Source organism: Morus notabilis, unplaced genomic scaffold, assembly GCF_000414095.1.
Source record: "Morus notabilis unplaced genomic scaffold, ASM41409v2 Scaffold1206, whole genome shotgun sequence".
In the NCBI taxonomy this organism is placed as follows: domain Eukaryota; kingdom Viridiplantae; phylum Streptophyta; class Magnoliopsida; order Rosales; family Moraceae; genus Morus; species Morus notabilis.
Genome location: NW_010364076.1, coordinates 314,341 through 327,305, shown reverse-complemented (window position 1 = coordinate 327,305; position 12,965 = coordinate 314,341). Strand labels below are relative to the sequence as shown.

Below are 12,965 nucleotides of genomic sequence, written 5' to 3'. Positions count from 1 at the left end.
AACCGCGTCTACCAACCATTCGGTGCTGGACAATTACCGGAGTTGTTCGCCGCCATCATAGCACCGCCTCCTTCCTCACCGTTCGTAGCTGACGCCCTAGCCTGCTCTGTCGGTGGATTCGCCATTCCTCCCGATCTCATCCAACCGATAAGCTGTTGGGAATGGTGTCCTAGAAGCATAAGATGTAATATAATATTTATTATTTATTTAATAAAAGAGTTTATTCATCATTTTATGTGTATATATTTGTGAATATTTTATGAATATCAATGAAAATTCCGTGATTATTTATGTAACCTTAAACATTGTATATAAGTGTTATATATGAGATGATAATGTTTAAGGATAATAATCAAAAAGCAATGTTCATAATGAATTTAATTAAAGTTCAGAATCTTTAATTAAAACATTATTAATACATTTCATTCCCATTTAGAATGGAACGGTGTTATCTGCACTATTAATATGGTGAGATATTAAATGAGTGTACTTCGCATAATGAGATTATGTGGAACAAGGACACAGACACAATATGAATTTCTAATAATTTTCGTTAAGAAGAGAAATTCTAATTGAGTCTACCGATGGTCATATATAGAATTATCTTAATCTTGAGTTTTTAACAAACTCCCATTTATGGATTTGTGTCTTTTGATTTACTCGGTACGGATTCTGAGATCCTGAATCCTATTCCTTGTATTTTGGAGACATGATGAAGTAGGTAGCCGGGAATGTTATTACACGAGATGGAATCCATTCCTTCTTAAGAAAGAAGTAGATAAATAATTCTTTTGGGGGTTGATTCGGTACTTGGACCAGTAGGAGCTCCGATTCATGAATGTGTTTTATGAATCACTGTCCATTAGAGAATCAATTTTTAGTGCAATTCTAAGTTTATAGTGGAGTAACTATTAGAATTAATAGAATTAATTAATTAATTATTAATTTTATTGGAGCTCGGGATTATAGGTCCATTAGTCCCCGCGTCGTCCTAGTAATTCTACAAGATACAAAGGTCAAAATGGGAATTTTAGAATTACGGAATTCTAAAATTAAACACTCAAAAATAATTAATTGAGAATTAATTATTATTTAAATAATGTGATTATTTAAATTTGAATTTGAACACATCTAGATTTATCCATTTAAACTTATTTGATAAGTTGTTCAATTTAGAATTCAAATTAATTTAAGTTTGACTTAAATTGAAATTTGAATTTGAGTTAAAATTGGACTACAGGATAAATGATGATTTTCTCTTCCTTCCCTATCTGCAAATTGACGCCACACATATATGAGAATCCCCTAAGGTGGCCGGCCACACTAAGGATAAGGGAATGTGAGATTTTGTTTCAAATTTAAATAAGAGATAATTAACAAGCTTTATCTTGGAGATAGAGATTAGATTCCTTCTAGAAGTTTGACTTCTACTCTATAAATAAGAGAATGCTAGAAAATTGCGCGTGACAATTTTTGAAAGAATTTTTTGCCCTAATTACAGAGGCTGGCCGAAATTCTCTTAGAGTGAGGGAAGGAAAACTTTTTCTCTAAAAATTTCACATCGTGCATGCGTTGGTGTTTGTGAAAATTCGAGTGTTTATTGTAACCCGTTTTGTCTCATGTGTGCCCACACACACGTCTTCATGGATTTTAAGAATTGACGTGGAAGACATTGGTTTTCTAAACACAAAGCTTTGGAGCAAGGATTGTTCGAGGTCAAAGAACTCAAGTTATCATCCTAATCGGCCGCCAGGTATTATTTGTAATTGAGTTCGTAATAAATAAATTAATGAGATTAATTTATTCTTGCATAAATTAATATAATCTATAGAGTATCTCAAAGGTTTTATGAAAATTTTTATTATACACGATCCGCCTCCCCCCACGCTTCCACATCTGAATTCGATTCGGTGACCAACATAAGCTCCTTCATGTATTCTCTCACTGTTCCGACGTCCTCCGAGAGCTGTCCAACGACTCCTTTGAGTTCTCCGACGTCCGACCTAAGTTCTCTGACGTCCGACTTAAGTTCTCCGACGTCGTTCTCAACAAATTCCATTCTTCCATCCATGTTCTTCTCAGCTCTCCTAGCTACCATTCCCAGTCAAATTACTCTGATACCAATTTGATAGAATCCACAACAAATTGATAGGAAACAGAATGGAAAATATGGATTCAATTCAGAAACTAATAATCCCTCTAACAATGGTGATATTCGAGAGATCACCTTATCTCCTTCCTAACTCAATACTACTCAAAAAAAGCTTAAGCTCTCTAACGCTCCTTATTTATAGGCTATTACCAAAGAAATTTCCTCAACAAGTTTATTCAACAAACCAATGTCAGCACTAATCACTGACGTTTATTCCTCCTACTATAAATCATCAGCCTCTGGTTCTTATCATATACTTTATGGTAAATTTCTCATCGCATGTAGTATATAGTAAATTTTTAATATTTGATTGTTATTAATTGATATGTTTACTTTTCTATTTATTTTTTATGAAGTTCTGCATTTTTAAATATATTAAAATTAAAAAATTTACTTTTATAACTTTCAAAGCTTGATTGATTATAAAAAAAAATAAATTTAGCATTTTAAATAGCATTATGTAACAGAACGCAAATGAAAATAATATATCATATCATATTTTTTGGTGCTAAACACACAATTAGTAATAACATTTGTATTGGAGATGGCCAAAATAGTTTACTACTTAGAGCAATAAAATCAAAAAAAAAAAACAAATAAGTACGTGTAAGAAAAAAAAAATCACATTCATCTTTAGCTGCGTCGAATTTCACTGTAAAGATTACAAAAAATAAAAAATAAAAAAACAGCAACAACAACTCACATCTCACTCCTCTCAGACTCTGTATTTTTCTCTCACTTCAAATTGGAACTGCATGTGTGAAATCCCTAATAAAACTGATTTGCGTACTAATTCTATGTCACAGTGATAATTGAGTCCATTAGTCAGAAATTAAATGAGAGAACTCTAAAATAATAAGAAATTTCAAACGCACATAAAAGCATGGAAATTTGATCACCTGCTCCTACAAAAATACAAAGCATTGAAAATTCTTTAAATACAGATGTGAATTTAGGCACATTGCTTGAGAAAATAAAAAAGGCTTCATTAAAGATTGATAATATTAAACTACCAGATGAATTAGTAGAATACCAGTACTTATTATTAATGGAATTTAATCTTCTATCCAGAGAAAAATTATACAACTAAAAAAAAAAAAAGGTGTAATCGTAGAAATCGAAGTGAGAAGTAGAAAAAAACTAAGAAAACTCTAAAATATCTCGTATGACTTGGAATTAAAGAAAGAAAACACAAATTTCCTATTTGTAACCGAATCATTTTATACTTTCCTTGATGTTTTCATCACCCAAATATAGAAAATTTATTGTTGTCTTTTTTTTCAGGATTTTTTGTTGTAATGTTTCTCTTGAACTAAATTCATGACTGTCATTGAATCTGTCATCTTTCAAAAAAAAAAATTACAAACAAAAATTAAAAAGAAAAAAAAAATTATGTCCTAGACAGTCAAATAAAATGGCAAGTAGTTAACTTGTTTCAAGAACCTCTCTCAATCAAGGAAATGTGTTTAAAAAAAAAAAAAGTCTCCTCTTTACACAAAAGATACCTGAATAAAGGAACATAGCAAGATCCGCTAGGCTGATAATCGTAGATTTTGACCGAGAAATATTTTGTCGGAGAAGAAAATACTTGAAAGTTGAAAGTGGGACAATTGGGAGTAGATCATTGTTCATTGCCCTTTTGGAGTATGTTTGGTAGGAAAGAAAAGTTGAAGGAAAGAAGAAAGTGCAGAGATTTTGAGAGGAAAAATAAAAATATAAGTTGTTTAGTAGAAGAAAAAAGAAAAAATAAAGTGAAAAATAATATATATGGATTTCACTGTTTTTTTTCTTTCTACAAGTGGGTAGAAAATGAGATGAAAAATAGAGACAACTCATTAAAGTGAGTAAAGTTACTAAACTATTATTTTTTCATCAACATCTAAGCAAGAAATTTAAAGGTATAAAAGTAATTTACGAATAAGATTTTTTCTTTCCTTCTAATACTAAACAAGTGAAGATAAGCTCATTTTTTTCCATCTTCTCGTACCAAACAATATAAAAAAAATCAATTTCCTTTCTATTATTACTATTTCTCATCATTTTTATATTTTCTTTCTATTTTATTTTCTTTCTTTCCTACCATACCATTAATATCTGTCACTGAGTACGATGGAACAGATGTGTATTTGCTCACATCCTGTACTACTTCACAATGGTTAAATAGAATTTCAGTACGGCCGAGGACCTGGACACCATATTGTCCACCCGTTGCCCAAATTTCTCTTTTTTTTTTTTTTTTTTTTTATAAAATGTATTGTTACTACAAATAATTTTAATAAAATATGAACGGTATTTGCAAGGAAAATTTAGAGAAATATCCTTACACTAAAGATTTGTCTTTTTGATAAGATTTTGGAATAAAACCAAAAATTACTCCTATATTTTACCAAAATACTACTTTTGTCTCTCTTATTATACCCTAAAACACCTCCTGTAATCATAAAAAAAAAAAAGTCCCAAAACATACCCTTACTAAATAAATTTTTGAAAATTCCATGATTACTCTTTCCAATCTATATTAAATGTTATTTTAAAAATGATTTAATAAAAAAGTTAGACAAAATCAATCTTAAAAAAATATCTCGAAATAGTTTAAGTATTTTTTTATTAGAATATTTATTTGAGTATTTTTTAAATCTAACGATAATCATAGAATTGTTATAAACACAGAAAGTGTTTTGGATATTTGAAAAATAAAAAAATAAAAAAAATGAAAATGGTATTTTGACCATGGAGCATTTTCCCTAAGATTTTTGGTTCTGTTTTTTTTTTTGTATTTTTTCTCATTGTATATCACCTTGAGAATGACGTAATTTTAGGATAAATGCATAAAACTAAATAATGGAGTTAAAAGAAACAGCTTCCTTAATTTTCTCTAAGCATAATAGAAATGAATCTTCCTAAGACAATTCCAATTAGAAACATGGCATAGTAATTACAGAAGCGAAATGAAAAAAATCTGAAACATAATTTATGCAACTGATGTGAAAAATAGAATTGCTGTAAATACCTGTAGTTAGTATTTTAATGCTTAACTGCCACCTCTGTAATGTTGAATTTAAAAGATAACTTCCAAGAAAAAATAATAACAATAAATAATTATACCAAAAGAGAAGAAATAAAGGGCCCGTTTATTTCGCCGATTCGAGTTTCGTTACAGTAAAAAATTCTCAAAAACAGGTGAATCTAACCTTTTTACTACAATAAAAAAACTCACACAAAATCACATCTAATCAATGAAATAAACAGACCCAAAAACTTTAGTTAAAGAATTTAAAATCATAATTCATAATTTTTTAAATTTAAATTTTTAAACAAAAGATTCCACAGACAGTAAAATGAAAGGAAAAAAGAACAGCCCTTTTAGTTATTTTTGCATTAAAGTTAAAACCGATTCCCCCAATTAAAAATTACACCGCTCATAGACAAAGGAGGTAAAAAAATACATAAGTGAAAGTACAACAGAAAGCAACTGGTCGGAGAGGACGGAGCAAAACATGCATCAAACTAAGGAGACGAGACATGAAACTGTACAAATTTAAAATACAAATTAAATTAAATTAAAATAAATAAATAAAAAAGGGTCAGTCCTGAGTCTGTCTAGTCTAAAGGTCAAACACAATAGTCCTCTCCTCTCCCCTAAAAAGTCCCCAAAACAGCGTATCCCACGCCCATCCACAATCAACTCTCTCTCTCTAATCATAATAAGACAAAAAAGTACAATTTCTTCAGTCAAGTCAGTTCCATGCCCCCAATCTCTGTCTCTCTCCTCTTTCTTTTCTCTACCTTCTTGTTAATGGGCCCCTACAGGGCCCATTCTAATGCTACTAAGTACTAATTTTCATTCACTGGGCCCCAAAGTCCCAAATACGCAACCTCCCGTCGCTAGAGGAAGCAACGACATGTCGTTCGTCTGCCACGAGCGCGTTGAGTTCCCCAATTTCCTCCGCGAATCTGTACCGATATTGGCCATTCCCAAGCCTAATCTCCCATACGCGCATGACACCCCCGGCGCACATTAGCGCATACCCCCGGTTCATGCATCCCATCACCCCTCTCTGCCACGCCCCTCTCCTCACCGAGAAGGTGCACACCTCCTCTAACATGCCCACCCGGCGCACCCTAGCCACACCATTGCTGTCCACGATAATGTACGCCGAGTTGCTTACGTCGAATGACGTCGCCGTCAACCCATCTTCATACTCCTCCTCTCCCAACACCAATCCTTGGTTCCTCAAATCAAACGCAATCGCCCTCGAGCTAGTGCACGCCACGGCCGATTCCTGACTCGTCACTCGGACTCGCCCCACCACGTGAGTCAACTCGATCAGCATTTGCCAACCCGTCACGGCTTCCGGGTCGGTCAACGACCCGCCAACGAAGACGAGCTCCTCGGTGTTCCCGTCCCAAATGTGGAAGGCCCGGCCCGGTACGCCAGCGTAGAGGCCCACCCACCAGCGCCCGCAGCCCGTGAAGTCCACCAGGACCCCGTCCTCGACCACGTGGCCCACGTGGGCCCGGCGGGGAATGGGAGTCCCGTTAATGACCGCCACGTGGATGTCGCCGTCGAGTGTACCGAAGACGAGGCGGTTGCGATGGTGGTTAGCGGCGGGGAGGATAATCCCCGTGACGGCGCGTGAGAATCGGCCGAGGAGGTTGCGTGGTGGTGGGTGGAAGGTGCGGACGTGGAGACGCGTGGAGAGTTCGAAGAGTCGGACGGCACCGTCAGCAAAACCGCATGCGAGGTGAGTGTCGGAGAGTGTGAGGCATCGGCAGGCGAGGGCGTCAGGGTCACCACCGCCGTCACGGGGATGATCGGCGGGGTCGAAGTGGAGAACGGCGTGGGAGGAACGGCCGTTGAGAAAGTTGAGAGACGTACGGTGCCAGTAGACGTACTCGTCGCGCCACGTGTCCTGTCGGAGGTGGGTCCGGCCCCAGATGCGGCGTGTGATGCGCTGCCATAGTTGGTCCGAGCGTGAGACGGCGCGCCACGTTGAGCACACCTGGCAAGGAAAATGACACGTAGGAAAAACCCTTTTTTATTAGATGACAATATTTGGAGAACGACCGAATGAAGATGCTCTGATTTTTAGACTTGCAACAAGTCTCATGCAAAATGCACGTAGAAATATGAGAACATGCATATGATGGAGATGGCTTGTAAACACGTTATTTCGTTATTGTTGAGCCAAAAAAAAAAAAAAGGAAATTACATGTTTTAAATGTGTTCCAATATGAATCAAATTACATGCCAATCATTCAGAAAAAAAGGGGACGAATAAAGGTCTTCTAAGAATATTTACTTGGGAAACTTGTATTGAATTATGCATAAGTATCTTATTCATCGAAAAAATATATACATGTATATATATGTCACCATCTTGTTTGGTACAGGACAACGAAAATTTAACATAGAAAGCGACGTAACATGCATCTCTTTCACGAAAGTACTAATATAAAGAGACTTTTGAGTAGGAATCATACTTATGGAAAACTATACAACAATTTATTTATCAAAATTGAAAGGGCGACAAACGCCGATATTCGGCGATAGAAATTAGAGGCAATTACGCCTATTATATTAATGCAAATGGACAAGTAAAAAAATCATGAAAGTAAATCTCATTAGCCTATTTAATGCTAAAAGCCACCGCTTAAAAAAAATATATACAAGGTTATCATTCAATTCATGAGCGCATGTCTTACGTCACTTAATAAAAAAAGTTCAGAATGTTATAAATACGAGTTAATAAATTGACATGTTTAAAAAGATACTACAGCTGGGAAATCAGAATAGTAACTGAGCAGTGATTAGGTTTTCAATGAACAAAGATAAGAAAGAGGAGCCATGAAAGATGAAATCAATCAATTATCAAATGCACTTTTTTTTTTTTTTTTTTAAAAAGGAACACAACCCCAAAAGCCCCATATTGCCATGCGCGTAAAGCTTTAAATGTAAGAAGAAAAATGATCTTGAAGGAGGAGCCAAGAGGGCCAAAAAAGCAGATATTGATGATATTGAAGCAGGAGCAGGAGAGACTAGGGACTAGAGAACAGATGAATTGCTCTAAATAAAGAAAGCAGGCCAGTGTAGTATATATATATAGATATATCATATATATATATATATATACTCCTCTTTTTTAACCATCTTTTTGTCAGTGCAAAAGGGGGAGAGGATAGGGAAAAGAGTGCAGTCTTATAGGCTGTAAGAAAGTTGTTAGTCGAAGCTAGCTACTAATAAATTAAGCTCGTCACTATCTTAATTAATTAACACTATCTCTAGTCTCTAATCTCTAGATAAAACAAAAAAAATTAAATTAAGTAAATCTACTAACTAAAGCAGTATATACTTCAACTGCCTTGTATTATGCTTGGAGTTTGTGGATAACTACAGAATGCACCTTCAACATGATTCTTGTACCCATTACCAATATATATATATACACTTTTACTAGTTATCGACATACTATTGTTAGCTTCAACTTTCATTATTAGCCACTTATCCCAAAACAAAAAACAAAAAACAAAAAAAACAACAACAACAAGCAACAAACAAAGAAAAACTATTAAGAAAACAAAGAAAAAGACAATCCAGGTTACAGCCGGTACATAAAAGTACAATTGCAGTTACGTATTGCTACCGTGACCCCAACAAAGGACAAGCAAAAATCTTTCGTTAAGCCTATTCAGTCCAAATCTTAAAATATTATTCCCCTATGATCCTAGTTAGTAGTTACCCTACCCATTCGTACGAAAAAAAAAAAAAAACAACCACATACAAGACTGTTAATTTGCATATTAATTTGTCCTTTATGTTACACTTTTTAACCTTAATTTTTCCACAGAATTCATTTTTGAAAGTACTAACATGGCTAGGAATTGATCAAAAAGAAAAATAAAAAGGGTGGTTTTTGATGAGGAAGACACTCCATGGGAAATTGGGAAGGCTAATTGGCAGTAAGTGAAGAATTTAAATGGGCATTAATTTAGAGAGAACAAAGAAGAGGACAAGAATAAACCCTAATAGAAATAGTTTTATTGTTTGTGGTCCATACAAATATATATGTAGAGCATATATATATATATATAAATAGACATAAACATAGGAGTACAAAGCGTGCTTCCCCACACGTTTCTCTTTCATTTCCAAGAAAGGAGAAGCCAAAGGCCTGTCTCGTTAAAAGCAACGAATCTTTTATCCTCAAATCCTCCACCTTTTTCCTCTACTTGTAAATTTGACTCTCAAACTAACACTTTCCCACTTATGCAGATCTACCTCCTCATATTGACCCTATTTGCTTCCTCAAGATCATCTTGTTCAAGCTGGCTTTACCCTAGATCCAGTTCTTCATTATTTTATTCAAAAAGTTTTTATTTTTTATTTTTTTTAAATTCAGGATTAAAAGCCTAGGAATTTAAATTATGGTGGTGGGGTTTTTTTTTTTTCCAATTAGTTAAAAGTTTCTGATAGATGAGTGTTGTCTCTAGCTCAACAAGACAAAGGAAAAACAAACAGTTGTATCAAACAGAGAATAAATTAATGCCTAAAACAAAACAACTTCAAAGAAAACATCAAAGAAAGAAAGTCTCAAGGAAAAAAACAAAATAAACAAAAAAACAAAATAGAAGTCGCCCGATGGGTAATGGTAAAAGAGAAAACCATATCTCTTTGAGGTGACAAGGGGAAAATCAGTTTTGTGAAGCAGGCATTGGGCTCCATGTGCTTTTGGCACCAGCACATGCTGGCTTTTGACTGATATGCCATAACAAAACCCATCAAAACTGCTTTGAGATCTCAAGGCCTTATTACATTTTCTATATGCATATACATATATATTATGTGTTCCCAGAAATTAACTATTCATCTGAATCCTTTATTTTTTATTTATATAATGATCCTTCATTCATTGACTGTAGGCCCACTTGTTGACATCCTACCTTAGGATTTCTTTTATGTTTTCTTGCTAACAATATCCTACAATTTGTCTTATGAAGGTAACTGTAGAAGTGTACCTGTTTTCTTGATATAGATAATAAACAAGTAAAAAAAAAAAAAAAGTGTTACAAAACCCAAAAAAACAAAGTCAAATTTATTACCGGAATGGATCTCTATGCTGCGAAACTGTCAAAAGCCAAGGTAACACTTCGTATATGTGGTGTTAGCTAAATATAGAAATGCAACGTATGCACAAGCGCGGTAAGAGACACAAACTCTCCTTAAATCGTGCTAAAAATTCCTAGCACTGCTTAGTTTTATTTTTTTATTTTTTTTTCCTCTATGATATAGGCTTCAAAGGTCATCAACATTTTGGTATTAGAAGCTGGGAAAAAGGGCATATCCCTATAAGTTTTCTAGAAAGCTAAGAAAGTCGAGTCAAAAAGTAGGGGAATATTTAGAGGCTGAAAAGAGATACATGCCAATAAAGGGAAAAAGGGAAATCTAAAGCCAAAAGAACCCTTTTCATAAGATATGGAGAAAGAGGGAAAAAAAAAATACCAAAAAAAAAATCAAAAATACAAAAGGCTCCAAAATAGACATTCCCAAATTATGACAAAAGGGAAGTTAATAACCTGCCGATTGAAAGGAGACCACACCATAGCATGAGAAAGGGACATTTTAATTTTGATAGGGATTGACTGACCTTTAAAAACAAAAACAAAAAAACAAAAAATTCCCTCTAGGTTGCAAGCTCATACAGTCATACTAAACACACGATACAGTGTATATATATATATTACTCACTGTGAATCTAGTAAACACTAAAAACCCACCAAAAAAAGTGCTAAAACACAATAACCGTTATTGAATTATTGATCCAAAATTAATGCTTAGTCCATTAGTAACAAAATTATGCCCCGACAAAAACAAAAAAACACAACAGTAACAAAATTCGCATTGCTAAAAAAAAGGCGCAAAAAGTTTGACAATGTTAATGATCAGAACTTGACGCAAAAATAGTGTTCTTGATCATATCAATCAATCGATTTATAAAATTATGAATAAATAAATAAACGTGTGGTACCTGAAAGACACTGGCTAGAGCAAGCGCAGCGGCGAGGCGACCAATGGAGCGAGCGGCCTCAGTGGCGACTTGGATGGCGACAGCTTCAATAAAAGGCTCCGGCCACACGTCGTTATTTGCTCGCCGCCGTGACGGCGACGGCCCTTCAAAATCACCGCCGCGACCACGAGGCGCTCTTCTTGGTCTTCTTGTGCTTGGGCCGGCGACATCAATGCCATTGTTGCCATCTTCGGACGATGAAGATGAAGACATAACGGCAAAGGAATCAAAAGAAGAAGCAAATAACAACAACAATAAATTATTAAGGGAGACGAACGAGAGAGGCTTGGGAAGAAAAATGAGGAGAGAGAGAGAGAGAGAGCGATAGTTAGAGGGAACCGGGAAAATGGACACCAAAGACAAAAAGGTTTTTTTGGATAAAGACACGAGTGTGAGGGACCCAAAAGAGGGTGTTTGGGATTTCTTTGGATGGCAACTCTTCTTTTCTTTCAGAAAAAAAAAAAAAAAAAGGGAAATGTTTTGTGTGACATGTAACTGATCAAAAGACATGTATGTGTGGATATATATATATATAAATATACATGTCAATTTTTCATATGTTTTTGTATATATTCGAGAGGCTCTCTCTAGCTGGCTAGTTTCTTTCTTCAATGCATGCCTATTTTTTTTATGGGAAAAAGAGAAGTTTGAAAAAAAAAAAAAAGGGAAATGTTTTGTGTGACATGTAACTGATCAAAAGACATGTATGTGTGGATATATATATATATAAATATACATGTCAATTTTTCATATGTTTTTGTATATATTCGAGAGGCTCTCTCTAGCTGGCTAGTTTCTTTCTTCAATGCATGCCTATTTTTTTTATGGGAAAAAGAGAAGTTTGAAAAAAAAAAAAAAAGAATTACAAGATTTAGAGCGGGGGTACTATTTCTATGCTTTTCATTTATGAGTTATTGGAGTTCTTGGCCGTTTTCCCGCTCTGCAAAGACGGCGGGGGTGCGTTTTGATTCAGGTTCTCTCTGGTTTCTGAGAGAGAGATGATGACTGCACACTTTTTTTAAATTTTGGCTTGGTCCGGTTTCTTCAGGTGATTTTTAACACGTACGTCTTCCTTTTGGTCGCGGTCTTCACTTTCTCTCGAATTTATAATAAGTTCGTTTACTTCACTAATAATTTAATTATAATAAAAAAAATTTAAAAACAGTGATATTTAATTTTTTTATTATAATAAAAAAATTTTATATAAAATTATATTTTAATTTAAAATTAAAAACTCAATTCACTAAATATATTTTTAATATGTCTTCCTTTTAAACATTTTTTCGTTTGTATATAAGAAAGCAAGAAGGAAACAAAAACGGATTCCCCTTTGGCCTATTGCAAGTGTCATTATTCGTATTGTGTTTGTAGTACACACACATGAGAATTGAGAACCATAAAAGCTCGTTTATTTTAACGATTTGAATTTTAAATTTAAATTTTATTACAGTAAAAAATTTTCAGAAATAGTCACATTTAATTTTTTTATTACAATAAAAAACTCTCACATACAATCACATCTTAACTCGAATTAAAATTTAAATCAACGAACTAAACAGACCCTTATGTTTGTGCTTTTCATTTCTTACGAAATTTGATAAAACAACACATAATATAAAAATATTTTAAAAATTAAAAAATTATATATGTATATTTTTGTGGGTTATTGAGCGGTTTAGGGAGTCTAAAACACAAACCAAATCTCGTAAAAAAAATTAGGCTCCGCTCATTTCACTTATTCGAGTTTA

The 12,965-nt window shown here is 34.2% G+C and overlaps 1 protein-coding gene across 1 annotated transcript; it reads right to left on the bottom strand.

Annotated features, from left to right (window-relative positions):
- Positions 1 to 5,997: 5,997 nt before the first annotated feature.
- Positions 5,998 to 11,430, bottom strand: LOC21397415 (transcriptional regulator STERILE APETALA). The gene is made up of 3 exons (XM_024170555.1): positions 11,394 to 11,430; positions 11,179 to 11,351; positions 5,998 to 7,155 (listed from the first exon to the last, which is right to left on the bottom strand). The coding sequence occupies exons 1-3, from the start codon at positions 11,428 to 11,430 to the stop codon at positions 5,998 to 6,000; spliced, it is 1,368 nt and encodes a 455-aa protein (XP_024026323.1).
- Between the last annotated feature and the right edge of the window lie 1,535 nt (positions 11,431 to 12,965).